This window comes from Chiloscyllium plagiosum, chromosome 23 (genome assembly GCF_004010195.1).
Source record: "Chiloscyllium plagiosum isolate BGI_BamShark_2017 chromosome 23, ASM401019v2, whole genome shotgun sequence".
In the NCBI taxonomy this organism is placed as follows: Eukaryota; Metazoa; Chordata; class Chondrichthyes; order Orectolobiformes; family Hemiscylliidae; genus Chiloscyllium; species Chiloscyllium plagiosum.
The window spans coordinates 18,235,453-18,251,209 of NC_057732.1; the positions used below are offsets into that span (position 1 = coordinate 18,235,453).

Consider the following 15,757-nt stretch of genomic DNA (forward strand, 5'->3'; position numbering starts at 1 on the left):
TGCTGGGCGCTCTGGTTTCTTTCCATAGGCCATGGTAAATTGCCTCGTAGTGTCCAGGGATATGCAGGCTAGGTGGATTAGCCATGATAAATACATGTCAGGGTGGGATGCTCTTTGGAGATCGCTGTAGACTTGATTGGCTGAATAGCTTCTTTCTGTATAGGAGAGATTCTATCATCTTATCAAGGCACTAAATTGATACTAAACTGGATAACAGAAGAAAAAATCTGTTTGTGTATTGTTTAGCACTTCATTTAAATAATATATTGACTGGAAAGCTGAACCTTTATTCTATGGTCTTTTTACTTGTGGTTGCTGTCCTAGGGTATCTTTCTGAGCTACTACAAATTTGCATGAGTGATGGCAAAATGAATGAGCATCGTCAGAGCAATCTCTATTGCTTGTCAGTTATTAATACCATTCATGTGGAGATATGGGGCAGAGGGTTTGTTATGAAGGGACTGCACTGTGCATTCATAATGAGCTGTATTTCCCTCCTTTGTGGAGAGAGAGATGAAAGAAAGTAGTTGGACCTGGAAGTAGTGGATCTTTGATAAATGGAGGCCAATTGTATGTATGGTGGTCAGATGATGCAGATTTACAGTAGATGGTGAATTGGAAGGTTACTTTCTGTTCTCTCGTTAACCCTTCCTTTTTCAAGAGTGACTCATCTCTTGATGCCAAAGCCCTTTCTGGTTTTTTTGAAAGAAATGAATACTGAATGGAGCTATATTTGTGCTTGGAGAGGAAACAAACCCTACTATCAGGGCATGTACAGGATTCTGCAAGTTATTACTGAAGATAATGGAAATGATTCTGCTGTTGTGTAAGATGAGAGGTTACGAGCAAAGCCCTGGGAATATAAGGACAGGGGCCGTGGATATTTGGAAACATTTGAATGAGAGATTTAAGGGAAAATATGTCAGTCAGTTTTATTGTAAAATGGCTGGTATGACTTTCAGTTTAATAAATGTCTGCAATAATTCAAAACTGGTTAGCGACAAAGGGATACTAATTACAACAGTTGCCTGAAGTTTCAAATTGTGGTTAACTTTTAAGTTGCTTCAGGATAATACGATGCATTCGAATTTCCATTGTTCACATATGAAGGGTAAGCCTCTGGTCCCAACAGGAATGAAGTTGTATAATATATTGAAAACAAATATGGAATTATTGTCATAATCTCCTTTTCTAATTAGATTTGTCAGACTTATCTATGATTTCCCATTTGGTTGACATACTTGTATCAATTGTACAGTAACTAGAGAGAACAGTTGACAAATTTCTTATCAGTGAACCGAACCCCTCAAGGCTATGTTGTAATGAAATGTGCCCTTGTATGGTGATAAAGTTAAATGTATATATATCAAAACATAGTGCAGTAATTATCTGAATATTCAATAAGAAATGAGAAAGCAATGTTAGGCTGCTAAGTATTTCATCTTGTGAATCATGGTTCTGAATATGTTAAACTGCAATAAGTACAAGAAGGCTTACGATCCACATTCACTCTGTCCATCACCACATCGTGGCAGACTTGTGTATCATCTACAAGGTGGAAAGGCAGCAACTCAAGAAAGCTCCTTTGACAGTCCCTTCCAAGCCCACTAGCTTAAGCAGCTGAAGGACAGCAAAATAATCAAGGTTTTGAGGTATGGAAATAGGCTGATACGCTGACATCTTTTTCACTGGAGTGTAGGAGGTTGAGGGGTGACTTTATTGAGGTTTATAAAATCATGAGGGTTTTTCCTGAGGGTGGGGGGAGTTCAAAACTAGGGGGCATATTTTTAAGGTGAGAGAAGAAAGATTTAAAAATCCGTGAGGTGCAACTTTTTTGCACAGAGTGGTTCATGTGTGGAATGAACTGCCAGAGAAAGTGGTGGATCCAAGTAGAATTACAATGTTTAAAAGGCATTTGGATAAGTTCATGAATAAGAAAGCATTGGAGGCGTATCAGCCAAATGCATACAGGGGGACTAGTTCAATTTGGGAACATGGTTGGCTTGGGCTGGATGGACCGAACAGTCAGTTTCTGTGCTTTATGACTGTGACCTGCAAGTTTCCCCCCATGTAACACACCTGATCCAGATGCACATCATTCCTTCATTGGCTCAAAACCCCCGGAACTACATGCCTAATTACACTGTGGATGTAAAATACGTTGCTTAGAAATTGAATAGTGTATTCTACAGTGGTGGGATTTAAGTTAATTATTAGTTTGTATTTTCCAAGATATCTGTATTTGCCTTTTGTACACGAGAGCATCCTTATGTTTACAAGTTACTTTCACTTGTATAAGAAATGGTTGTATATACAGCAGTATGATCTTCCATTGTTTGAGATGATAGTCAGATCAGACAATCAATGTTTTGAGTTTACTCGTTAGTTGTCTTGCCAGTGACAGTATGAAAAGACATCTGTATTCCATTTACCTCTATGTAATATGATTGAGTGTAGATAGTCTGATTGTCACTCATGACAAAAGGCAAGGTGATATGCTGCAAAGAATCAGGGTTACCAAGGGAGCATCATAGCCTGATCCCAACATTGATTGGATCTCAGGCAGAGAAAATAACTAATTATGAAAATAATTCTCTCAATATTTGACTGGTGCTGAGAAATATGGGTATCTTTGTTCTTAGGCTGATCCTCTTTACTTTGGGATAACATCGATAGAATCAGGTAGAAACAATAGCTGTGTGATCCTAGCACTATTAGAATTAGAACTGGAATTAGAATTAGATTTTATTGTCACATGTACTCAAGTACAGGGATATAGGAGTACAGTGAAAAGTGTACAATGTCGCCATTCCTGGTGCCATCTTAGGTACACGGTACCTGTATAAAACGTATTAGGTACAAAATACCTTGGTAAAAAATCTTGAGTACAAAGTAAAATAGTTAAACATACCACCACAGGTCTGACAGTATCACTTAAGCTCCATTTAGCCTTAAGATAGGGATGTTTCTTTCGTTGGAGATGTTTTCCTGTTAATTTTTGAATTATTTAAAAAGTCTTAAATTTCTCTCCACATTCTTTACTTGAAACATTATACATGTTAAACACTAACAATCACCAATTTTTCCAGTTGTAGTAATATCATCAAAAACTGACAGGTTTTCAAACACAGTTTACTTCTTCCTGATCATAGACAATAAAAATGCTAAATTCCTTCACAAAACCAAAATTGTTGCATAATCTCAACAGGTCTGGTGGCATCTGTGGAGAGAAATAAGAGTGAACATTTCAGATCCCGTGATCCTCCTTCAGCATTGAACAATTTATTAAGTTTTGGGATGCAGTAAATTATTCCATAGTAAAGATTTGCTATATCGAGATTTTTATATCAGGAAGTCAATGTTGATCCTTCAGGTAGAATCAAACACACCCAGCTTATGCATTTCTGTGTAACTTGAGAAGAGAAAAGTAAACATAGAGAAATTTGCAAAAAATAGAATGATTGAATAGGGAATAGTCTTTCAATTGCAGGAATCTTCTCCTGTGTTTTTAAAGTTAACTATCAGGCTGTACAAGGCGACAGTATTGGATAGACCATATTCTAGTATACATACGTGACTGAAGGTATGCAAATCAAGAAAGAGAAAGGGAATAGTGTTTAAAAAACTTGTGATTGAAAATGAGAGACTCCTGCAAACAATTGAGAATGAAAATACAAAATGTGGTGGTGAATGCTGCCAGTTTCATGGTTTCTATTGCAAAATTCAAACTAATATGGTTACCATATTTGATTGATATGTCGTTGTTATTTTCTGTTCAATTTGAGATTTAAAGTTTACAATGCAGTACATTTTAACATCACCTTTTCAGAAATCATTTTTTTAAAATATAAATTTAAGAAAGGTAAAAATTGATATCTTGCTTCTTTTACAGAACAGTATAGTACGGGAAAATTTTCAAGAATTCTTGTCTTTGAAAGGCCATCTTCTTGTGCAGAAACCCTTTCCAGATATTGTGCAATTGGGCCTTTGTCAACCTGATTCTTCTGAAGTGTACCGGCAAGCAAAACTGCAGGCTGTGGAACGAGCCAAAAAAGGGGCTGTATACCTGGATTGGATGTTAGTATCCAAAGGTGGTATAATGGAAACTGAAGCTTAATTGAGCAAATATAATCACTGATATCCCTAATTTTGTCTTCGTCCCAGCTATACAAATAATTATTTCTGTACCACCAAATATTATTAGTTTATTCCCTATATTCTTACAGAGATTGAAGTTAATTGCATTGAGAACTTAATTTCCATGTTTTCTACTCTTCTTTTATCTATACACTGAAAGCTTCAATTCTGTCCTGGTTTATTTATCTAATATTGATATCTATTCATGTTGCGTTATTCTATCTTCCTTATGAGAATAATTGTATATTAGTGTTGTAGCGAAAGATATTTGCATCACTTATTTTCCACTTTGAACAGAACATCAGATAGTCTTATCTATGTTCATAGCAAAACATGTCAGCATGTAAAGTACATCAGTTCCCTGACCCATCCCACAGCATCTCTACACAAGAGATGAAGGTAATGTTTTATTCTACAGATTGAAACATTGATGTCCTATTTACTGCTGTTATTCTTTGTATTCTATTTATTTTAGTTGTTGCAATTATGAGCCTTATAACACTATGTTTTGTGGCTATCTTTAAATTAAGGTAAATCAATTTAATTCAAGTAAATTAATTTAAGATAATTAAAGTTAAGGCGAGATCTGAATTTTATAAAGCAGAGCTACTTGGCCCTTACAACTACTTTTTCTCAACTCTGGAAGGAAGCTTTCCACAATAAATTACATCATTTTAACCAGAGTGATGTTGGAATAAGTGGTTTGAAACCACAAGAGTTTTGTTTCCTTTGATTGGATGGAAACAATGTGCTCTTCAGAGCATAGCAAGTTGTTGCTAGTTGAAACAAGGGCCATTTAAGAACAGATTAGATGGGTGATTGAGGAAAAGGGTTTGGGAAAAGAATAGGCATATGAAATTTTATTGAATATGTGGAAGTTAAACACCAACACAAATTGGGTGAGGGAAATGGCCTGATTTCTGAGTTGCAATTTTTATGTCTATATATGTGTGAATGTTTATAACATGATTGTGATTGTTAATCCACAAGTGTGACCATGAACTCCCTGGTGCTTGTCACTTTAATTCTGTGCTGTATTCCTATTCTGAAATCCTCGAATTTCTACATGATTCCACTGAAGTTTTCCCAACTTAGGGAACAGTATCTTTTTAGCTGAAACCTATACAGTTTCCTGGAATTGTTACAGACTTTAATAATTTTACTGCAAAATTACTGCAACTCTAACTTTCACTTCCACTGAAGTGTTGAGATTACCTCAGTCTCCTTTTAGTTTCTTCCTGATATCATCCACCAGCCATTATAATTCTTCAGCTTTCTTAAAATCATACTTTAGCTTCACCATTTTCCTCCTTTCTCTTATTGAATTATGTTCATGTGATTCCTCTGTGCTATTGATTTTTAAATCCCATCTACAAATGCCTAAATTCTAACACTCCTTGTTTCTAAGATCCATGTGTGTACACCCCTCAATGCTAGTTAAGTGCTGTGGTTCTGTTCGCCGAGCTGGAAGTTTTTGTTGCAAACGTTTCGTCCCCTGGCTAGGCGACATCATCAGTGCTTGGGAGCCTCCTGCGAAGCGCTTCTTTGATGTTTCCTCCGGTGTTTATAGTGGTCTGTCCTTGCCGCTTCCGGTTGTCAGTTTCAGCTGTCCGCTGTAGTGGTTGGTATATTGGGTCCAGGTCGATGTGTTTGTTGATGGAGTTTGTGGATGAAGCCATGCCTCTACGTTTGCAACAAAAACTGCCAGTTCGGCGAACAGAACCACAGCAACGAGCACCCGAGCTACAAATCTTCGCACAAGCTAGTTAAGTCCTGTGCTCACCATTTGTGATACTCTTGGAAATCCTTCCATCCTGCCTTTGCCTAAGCTGTCTGTTGGAACGACCACTATTTTTTTCACTGGATCCTCAAACTGTAGTGTGTCCTAAATCTGATTTTGTGCTCTTCCCAATGCATATTTCTTCTCCATAATACTTTTCTCCAAATCGATCATGGATTTTCCCTGTCTAATTTCTTTGACTTCTCATCTCAAAGTCTGCTTTACCAACTTTTCAGCTTTGAAGCAGAATTAGCTGATTAGAGATGGTTATGATTGTGCATAACGTCACCAAAAAATCTATTGCAATTAAGTTTGGGGCAGAAAGGGTCAAATGCAGGGATCCTGTCCATCAGCAGCAGCATGTCAGTTTGGCTCATCAGCGAGCCACGTGACACCTTGGATCCTGAGCCCATCACAATTTCATGGTGATGCAGCAGTTAGTTTGGGAGCTGCGCACCTTTCCTACCCTTCCCTACAGCAGCTCAGCAAGCTCTCAGCAGAATCAGGCCTCCACTTTGGGATTAGCAGGACCGTGCTGAAAGCTGTCCCACTGCCCTTGCCTTTGAATGCAATTCCTCCCCCTTTACCAAATCCCCATCCTCTGTTTCACATCCTCACTCATCTTTGGTCTGGGGTTCCTCTTTAAACATGGGCTATTGGTGGTTACGCTACCAGCGATTGGCCGCACTCTCAACTGCTGGCACCAAGGAGCTGATGACATTTGACCAATCAGCTCTCGGTGAGTGAGATTTGCACCCCCAGAATTGCAGTCTCAGGAAATACTCAACAGTTGCCAGTATGAGGAGTGGCACTTAATTTCATTACCCCTCTAAAAGTTCGAGGTTCTTAACACATCTTGACCTGGTGTCCAAGAATCATGTCAAGCAATTTGGTCCTGACCTCCCCACCCTATCACATCCACCTGGTGTGTCTCAACCTTTCTTTTGTGATCAGATCTTTGAAAGGTTTGTCTCCAAAATAAGGTGTTGTGAGTTATTTATTTGATATTTATTTTTATTGTTTTGTTTGATGATGAATTTGCTTTCCCCCACTTATAACTCCTGTAGACCCATTTTCCGTTTCTTGTTCCATTCCTATCCACTTGTGCCTTTCACCATCACCCCTTGTATCAGTTAATCTCTCCACTTTGTCACAGAAATTATTTTTCTTTTTTATTCCTCTTCCTTTTCTTTTGTACTTGCCCAGAATCCTGTTATACAATTTGAGATTCTAAAAAAAACTCCTGTTTTACCACAGCTGAAGTTCCCAACAGATGTGACACAGGAGATAGTAACCAGCTGTTCAACATGATTTATAAATATGGTTTAGAGAGCAAAAGGAGTCAGCTGTTGTTTTTGCTACATATGAAAGTGTTCAACTTGCTGACAAGGGTCGCATTAGGATGTAAATCCCTTTCAGTTGTTTTAGAGATTATTCTGCTCCTTAAACTGCAGCACCCTAATATTGTACAGCTAAAGAATGTAGTGGTAGGAAACCACTTATTGATCAAATAAGAGTTTTTTTTGGAGCTTCATGACTCCTGAAGCTATGTACATCATAGCTAACCTTAAAGGTTCATCCACGCATTCTGAAACTCTGTCTCTACATCTCCAATGTGTTTTAGTTTTTAATTTTATTAATGTTGTTAGCTGCAACATTTAAGTAAATATATTCCCCTTTAACTCAACGTACTTCTCTCACCACCTTCTCCCAAAGTTCCTTGTTTACAGATTCAAGCGCTCGAGAGATCTCACTGATTGGCCATTCAAAATAACGTAGCTGGAACTGTACTTTAGCAGATGAAAATAGTGACCGCATGGTGGCGCAGTGATTAGCACTGCTACCTTATAGTGCCAGGGACCCGGGTTCAATTCCACCCTCAGGTGATTGTCTGTGTGGTGTTTACACATTCTCCTAATGTCTGGGTGGGTTTCCTCTGGATGATCTGGTTTCCTCCTACAGTCCAAAGATGTGCAGGCTAGGTCGATTGGCCTTTGGAAATGCAGAATTACAGGGATAGGGTAGGGGTATAGGTCTGGGTGGGATGCTCTTCGGAGGATTGGTGTGGACTCAATGGGCCAAATGGCCTGTTTCCACATCACAGGGAATCTATGATCCTGTGAAAGGAAAACAATAGGATTAATAGCCCAAAGACCACAGTGCCAAAAGTATTGGTGGCTAGCAGGATTTTCACATTAGGATAAAGACAGCAGGATGCTCTTTCGGAGGGTACCACTTACACATAACTGGCTTTCTCTTTCATGATGCCCTGTATTGAAATGAGAATCTGACGGTGCAAATCTACTGAATGGTAAAGTTGCATCATCAAAGAGAAGCTGAAGAATATTACCGTTCCCTACATAGCAGGACAATGGCAACTTGAGATTCTTCTGCCATGCTTTCAAGATTAGGATGAACAGAGGCATCAGGAAGGCAACAGATTCATTCCTTGAAAAACATGCAAAGACCATGAGGTATCAACAAAAAGCTGTTCAGAGATTTCTGGCTGTGCAGGAAGATTTTCAGTCAGGATGTCAAAACTGCATCTGAAGGTACTGCAAATCTGTTGGACCAAAGGATGAGATGAGAGAAACTTCAACATTAACTGCTGTGACTTTATCGTATGTCTGCGAAGCTGGGAAAAATTAGTTCTCTGACCTCTCATTTTAAAGGGCAACTATTGTTCTTGTGCTTTAGCAATGGTGAAGAATTTTCCTATCTATGCAGAGTTTCATGTTCTTGAGTTGTGAAAGGTTATCTCATCTTAGATGGCCACATGCAGTGCTTCTTCAGTAACACTGTTGGACACATAAACAATGAGTAGGTGTAGTATTCTCCTCACTCACATCTGGATGTGTAACACAAGAATCTTGATGGACCCTGAGGAGTTGAAGTCCACACGACTTTCTTTCTGGAAAGGTGAAATGGACCTAACTGTAACAAGTTATTAAATTCACCCACTGAATATTGTGTCTCCTAGTCAGAATCTCTGAATGAGTAAGAAGCTCATTCTCTTCAAACATAACTGAAGAAGGATCATAAAGCTGATTAAACTCTTGAAAAACTAAGAAAGCTGTTTACAAAATGTCATCCAATCTTCTTGCCATGACACTTAAGCAGGCAGAGACAACTGTGGATGTCTTCACAAGCTGTTGTTAAAAGTACCACATGTTGTGAAACTTGAAACGATCAGAAAAAGATGTTGCCAGCATTGGAGGGCTTGTGCCACAGGGAGAGGCTGAATACGCTGTTTTCCCTGGAGCATTGGGGGCTGAAGGATGATCTTTACAGATGTTTATAAAGTGGCAAGGTGGCTCAGTGGTCAGCACTGCTGCCTCATAGCACCCGGGACCTGGTTGAATTCCACCCTTGGGTGACTGTGTGGAGTTTGCAAGTTGTCCCTGAGTCTGTGTGGGTTTTTGCCGGGTACTCCGGTTTCCTCCCACAATCCAAAGATGTGCAGGTTAGGTGGGTTTTCCATGCTAAATTGCCCGTAGTGTCCAAGGATGTGCAGGTTAGCCATGGGAAAATGGAGGGTTAGAGAGATAGGCTAGAGGGTTGGGTCAGTGTCAACTCGATGGGCCACATGGCTTGTTTCTACACTGTACGAACTCTGTGATTTTATAAACACATTTTCAGGCAATTCATCACCACTTGCAGAACTCATAAATGAAACTAAGACTGTCTCCACTTCTGAACGTACTCACCACAGAAATACAAATCAAACCTAAAACAATACTCGGTGCTTTCCACTTTAGATCTTAGGTTTCCAAATAATAATATCATGATTCTTCTTCACAGAACAGATTAATCTGTCCAAAACAACTGCTGGATATTCTCTTATTAACATAAGTAAGATGAATATAGGTTTTGTCTATATTCATACTGGCCAAAATAACAGCTGACTCTTTTCCTTTTTACACTATATCTATAAATTATATCTTAATTCATTTTTTGTGGGATTGGGCATCGTTGGCTGGCCAGCATTTATTGCCCATCCCTAGAACTTGCAGTTCTAATCAAAATGTTTGAAATATTATCTCACTCTCGCTCTCTCGCTCTCGCTCTGTGGCTCGCTCACCTCACTTGCTCTCTTTCCTTCTCCAGTGGTGCTGATGATATTTCCATCGTTCATGGTATTGTGTTTGTATTTTGGAATTCTCCCTCAACTATTGTTCTTTGCCATTCTATCTTCCTTTGAATGCCTTTACACTATTTTTTCATCTGAGAGTTTGGTAAATCTAACCAAATGAGTCATTCAGAACTTTTTACTGTTCAGAAATAGTTAGAACAACATGTTTTAAGTCAGTTCTTGCGATATGTTAATTAATGCTGTTAAATAACAGGAACAAGAAGACCTTGCAGAACTTGTCTCGCCTTGTTGTTCGACCTCATAGTGATGCTGTTTTTCACGCCTGTTTTTCTCATGATGGGTTGAAGATAGCATCTTGTGGAGCAGATAAAACTTTGCAGGTAAATAACAATCAACAAAATTGCATTATCTATTTTTGCGTTATTCTTGTACTATCCTGGGAAGTGTAAGAAACAGAATACTAATACTCCATTTTTCAGTAACCCAATTTTACTAAACATCATGCTATATGCAGAGGAATGTCGATTATCCAGCATTCAATTATCTGAATTTCGGATAATCCAGCAAGATCACAACGTCCAAATGCTTGGCTAAACTGTGTTATTCGGCATTCAATTATCCGAACAAAATACTCCCCGCCCATGTCGTTCGGGGATAATCGAGGTTCCTCTATTATTTTGTTCTGAGGAAGCGTCACTGGTCCTCAAACATTAACATTAACTGTGCCAGACCTGCTGAATTTTTCCAACATTTTCTGTTTTTGCATATTATTTTGTGTAGTTTTGATCGGTACTACCTCTTGCAAGTTAGTATTGGATGAAACTGCATGTGTGACCTACGCCATGCCTTAACGTTCTTTTGAAAGGGTAGTAAAGTTTTGTACTTTTTTTACTTGAAGCATTTCTTCATTCAAAGTTACAACAGACTCAGCTGGAAACCTTTTGAGTTCCATGTTTCTTTAACATTCGACTGCACTGGTAACACTAGCGATAAGGAGCTCTCTGTAAACGTTGCTATGAAGCAAGGTGGTGTCATGACCTTGAAATGGCCTGAAAGCCAATCTGGATTTGTTAATCCAGGGGAAACAGCTTGACATGTGCACATTCCCGCCTAAATCTCCTTAGAAAGGCAGTAATTTCTCACTATTTGGATTTTTCCTCCTCCACATCCGGTATGAAGATTAGAAACTAAGCTGAAAAAATTGCCAGCTTTCTTTTTGTGTTCAACCTGACTAGTCCACTTGAGAGGAAATTGAGAGTCTACTATAATGGTGAGCGAGTTGAATCACATGCAGGCCACCTTCATGGCGCTAAAGAATTTATGATACAATAGAATAAATCAAGCTATTTACTTATAATACAATTTTAAAAATTTGAAAAATAGAAAAAATACTATCTCATCTATCCCAACACCATCATGCTACAGAACCTCGACACCAGAGAGATTTTACTTCTCTGTCACTTCCATAGCTTTGACTTCATTGTTTGTTTTAATTCTCAGGTTTAAAGTTCGATGGCCTTTTTTCCATTAGTCATACAACTGAGCTTAAATTTTCTTAGCTTTTAAAAATCTCTTCATGGTTCTACTCAAATACTTCTGGTCAGGATCTTGCAGCTAAATTCCTTGCACTGAGGTAACCTCTTTCCTAATTTGACTGAATTGACTCCTTTCTCTAGGATAAACTGTTTCATGCATCCAACTTTAAGCAGGACCTCTGTAAGCTGAAAAAAAGAAACCTTACTTAGCTATAGGTTTTTACCCTAAACAAATGAAAAAAAAGTCCTTATTCTCCTTAACTAAAAACATGCTAATGCTGCTCAATGTTTATTCCGCTGTCATGAAACTCCCCTAATACACACAAATTCCAATATCCCACAGAGACTTCCTCTTTTTCATCATGGTTTAAAAATAAAATCATGCCTCCTGAAATACTGACAAGCTAATCATTAAATCCCCACAGACCAAAACCCAAATGTTACTAGTTAAAAATGCAAACTCTAAAGAAAATGATATTAATTTATACATTACATGTCTTACATCGCACTTTGACTGCATGATAATGTTCCCTTTCTACAATGCACTGTTAATATCTTGCTCCATCCGGATTTTATATTGTCTGATTAGGTTCAAGGAAAGTGTTGAAGAAAATCCGAGTCGATGAAATTTAAAATAAATAATTCTGCAAAGTGCCCAAAAATTACATCTTGTGTTTCAAAATTCTCTCTCCAAATTATGAAATAGGTTTTTAAAAGTGAAACTGGTGAGAAACTTTTGGAAGTCCTTGGACATGATGATGAAGTTCTTTGTTGTGCATTTTCTCCAGACGACAAGTTTATAGCCACGTGCTCCTCAGATACAAAAGTTAAGGTATGAAACCAGCAGCAGAAGTCAGTGATTTGTTTTCTAAGTCATGTTTTCATGTTTACAAGCAATTTGTAATGTGTTCTGTGGAAGTATCTTACTTAATAATCTTCCATTAATGGGACAGTCTTCTCCACCTAATAGCTAATGTAAGTTCTTTTGCCTTAGGTTTGGAATTTATTAACTGGGGAGTTGTATCATACATACCATGAACATAGTGAACAAATCAACTATTGTTGTTTTTCACGTTCACCAAATAGGATTCTTTTGGCAACCTGCTCCAATGACACCTATTTGAAAGTGAGTAAGTTGTGCTTTGAGTTTGTTTTTTTTTTCATGAAGGTTTCTATTTGTTGTAAATGTTAAATCAGATCTTGTGACTTTGCTTACAGAAAGTGCAATGATGTACTGTTTTGTAATTATATGTGCTTAAAGTGAATACATAACAGATCACTGTGTTGCTATAGTGTAGAATGATAGAACCCTTTTGTCTGTAACACTTATTTCCTCTTCATAGTGAGGAAATGCTTTCCATAAGCAACCAAGTTTCTTTTTGACATTAAACTTTTGCCTTATTCACTGACATATATTTGATAACTTTTCCCTAATATACAAGTTTCAAAAGACTCGACTAATCCTAGCCTATTGATAGCAGGGCATGCCTTGATGAGTAGTTTTACCGTCACTTATGATAGCATGTATTTATTTGATCTACCAATGTATTTGCAGAATTTGTTGACCTTCCATCGTAGGTGTCTGGTTAGTTAACTGTTTTGTCATCTTTAATCGTAACCATTCCATTAAAATTTCAGAATTGTATGTTTAAAATGCATCGTTTCTGTTACTGCATTAGTTTCTCATTGAACTAGCATCACCAGATAAATACTGCTTCACTCTTTGTGATCTGATGCATGTCGATGCATAATGCAGTTGGACATTACAAGTTATTTTTGGTGGTGAGATGGCTGGATTCTTACCATCATGCAATTCACTTGTAGTCTTTCATAGAGTCTACAGGAAATGTAAGGCAACTTTAGTTTCTAGCAGTATTGCATGCATTTTTTACATTTAAGTTTTAGTTTTTGATGCGAGAATCTATTTTACTAATTACTAAGCATGTTCCAGCTGTCTGTAGATTTAGTCTTGTGAATTTTTAAAGCACATTTATTACACTTATATCTTTGTTCGTAGATGTTATTTTAGCGAGAGCAATATATTGTGTAGTAGCTTTCATGAAATTCAGCCTGAGTTTTCCCCATTTCTGCTATTAGGTTTTTCAGAAGAAAAAAAAAGAATAGATAATGAAATTATTTTAATGTGGTATCACAATACAAAACTATATTTTATTAACTTTTAATCTATTCATGTTACTTCTCTTCTGTATTTCACAGACATGGGACTTGAAAGGGACAAACTGTAGGAACACTTTGTTTGGCCACACAGATTATGTTAACCATTGCAGATTTTCACCTGATGATCAATATCTCGCAAGTTGCTCCAATGATGGGACAGTGAAGGCATGTACCATCTTAGGTGCTTTAACAAGTAAAGCTGAATTTTAGACTGTACATTGGAGAAGTGTTACACTCTTTCATTTAAAGCCTTTGAAATAAATGCATGTAGTGTTCCACTTAAAACGCAAGTGAACCACATAAAATGTTTGTGCTATCATATTTATTCCATAGGTGTTGTGGATACGCTGATTTCTGATTTGAAATATGGTTATGCTTTGCTCTGATTACAATGGAGAAAAAAATGAGCACCATTATTATTAAACAGCATCTTTCCTCAGTATTTATAAGATTGGATTACAAAATTTCAGGGGTTACAGTGGAGGTGATAACATACAAATAACAATTGCTAAAGATTGCACCTTAAAAGCTCTTTGTGTTTCCTTCACCAACTCCTTCATGTCTAAATACAACACATCAGGATTGACTAAACTGTGTGCATTCTAGGCATTAAATTTAATATATAATTCTTCCACCATTCGTTGGTGCTGCTGCATTTCAGATCTCGACTTCTGAGGTAGTTTCACTAGGTGGTGCCATAGCAAAGGTTTATTTAAGTATTTTTTCCCCTTATATGCGTCAGTTTCCTATTGTTACATTTAAATTCAAAGTTTTACTTTAAAACTGTGTACTGCACCACCCATTTCTAATACCTTGTGCCCTTTGCTCGACTTCATGGCATCTGCTTTCACTTCTTTTTGGTTTTTGTTGCTCCACTTCCCACTTTAGACAGTGCTTTTGCAGCTTACATGTACATTATTTATTCTGTCAAAGGATATGGATGTTGCTGACCAGACCAGCATTTGTTGCTTATTCCTAATTGCCCTTGAGCAGGTGGTAGAGAGCAGCCTTCTTTAGCCACTGCATTCCTTCAGTGGTATATACATCTACAGTGTTTCTACAATTGAAATTCCAGGATTATGACCCAGTGACAGTAAAGGAATAATGATATATTTTCAAGTCAGCATGGTGTGTGACGTGGAGGGGAACTTACAAATAGGAACATAGGAATAGGAGTAAGCCATTCAGCCCCTCAAGCCTGTTCCACCATTCAGTGAGATCATGATTGAGCTGTAGCCTTTTGACCTATATCCCTTAATACCTTTGCTTAACAAAAATTAATCTATCTGCAGTTATTTAAAGTTAACAACTTGATCCTGCATCTGCTGCCATTTATGGAAAAGAGTTCCAAGCATCTACCCCTTTGTGTAGAAGTGCTTCCTAACAGGGACAGGATTGGCTGTTGCAGGTTCCGGGATTTAAATGTTTTAGTAGGGTCAGAGGTGGGGGTAAAAGAGGGGGAGGTGTGGCATTGCTTGTCAAAGATAGTATTACAGCGGTGGAAAGGACGATGGATGAGGACTTGCCATCTGAGGTAGTTTGGGCTGAGGTTAGGAATAGGAAAGGTGAGGTCACCCTGTTAGGAGCCTTTTACAGGCCTCCTAATAGTCCTAGAATCATTGAAGAAAGGATAGGGAAGGTGATTCAGGAGATGAGTGACAGTAATAGGGTGGTTGTTATGGGGGACTTTAACTTTCCTGATATTGATTGGGAAAGCTATAGCTCAAGTTCGTTAGATGGGTCAGTGTTTGTTCAATGTGTGCAGGAGAGTTTCCTGACACAATATGTAGACAGGCCAACAAGAGGTGAGGCCATACTGGATTTGGTTCTGGGTAACGAACCAGGCCAGGTGTTAGAATTAGAGGTAGGTGAGCACTTTGGGGATAGTGACCATAATTCGGTGATTTTTACACTCATGATGGAGAGGGATAAGTGTGTACTACAGGGCAAGAGTTATAGCTGGGGCCAGGGAAATTATGATGCGGTGAGGCACAACCTAGGATGCGTGGCTTGGAAAAGTAGGCTTCAAGGCAA

General features: G+C 38.1%; 1 protein-coding gene across 8 annotated transcripts in view; it reads left to right on the forward strand.

Annotated features, from left to right (window-relative positions):
* apaf1 (apoptotic peptidase activating factor 1) overlaps window positions 1-15,757 on the forward strand; it is a 185,178-nt gene that overhangs the window by 57,545 nt on the left and 111,876 nt on the right. For all 8 annotated transcript variants that reach the window (XR_006315078.1, XR_006315080.1, XR_006315079.1 and 5 more), the window contains exons 12-16: window positions 3,893-4,077; window positions 10,264-10,390; window positions 12,252-12,377; window positions 12,540-12,671; window positions 13,763-13,888. Coding sequence is in view for 4 of the 8 variants with exons in the window: in XM_043713625.1 (XP_043569560.1) it covers window positions 3,893-4,077; window positions 10,264-10,390; window positions 12,252-12,377; window positions 12,540-12,671; window positions 13,763-13,888 (696 nt within the window). In the remaining 4 variants the exon portion in view is untranslated. The remainder of the gene's footprint in view (window positions 1-3,892; window positions 4,078-10,263; window positions 10,391-12,251; window positions 12,378-12,539; window positions 12,672-13,762; window positions 13,889-15,757) is intronic.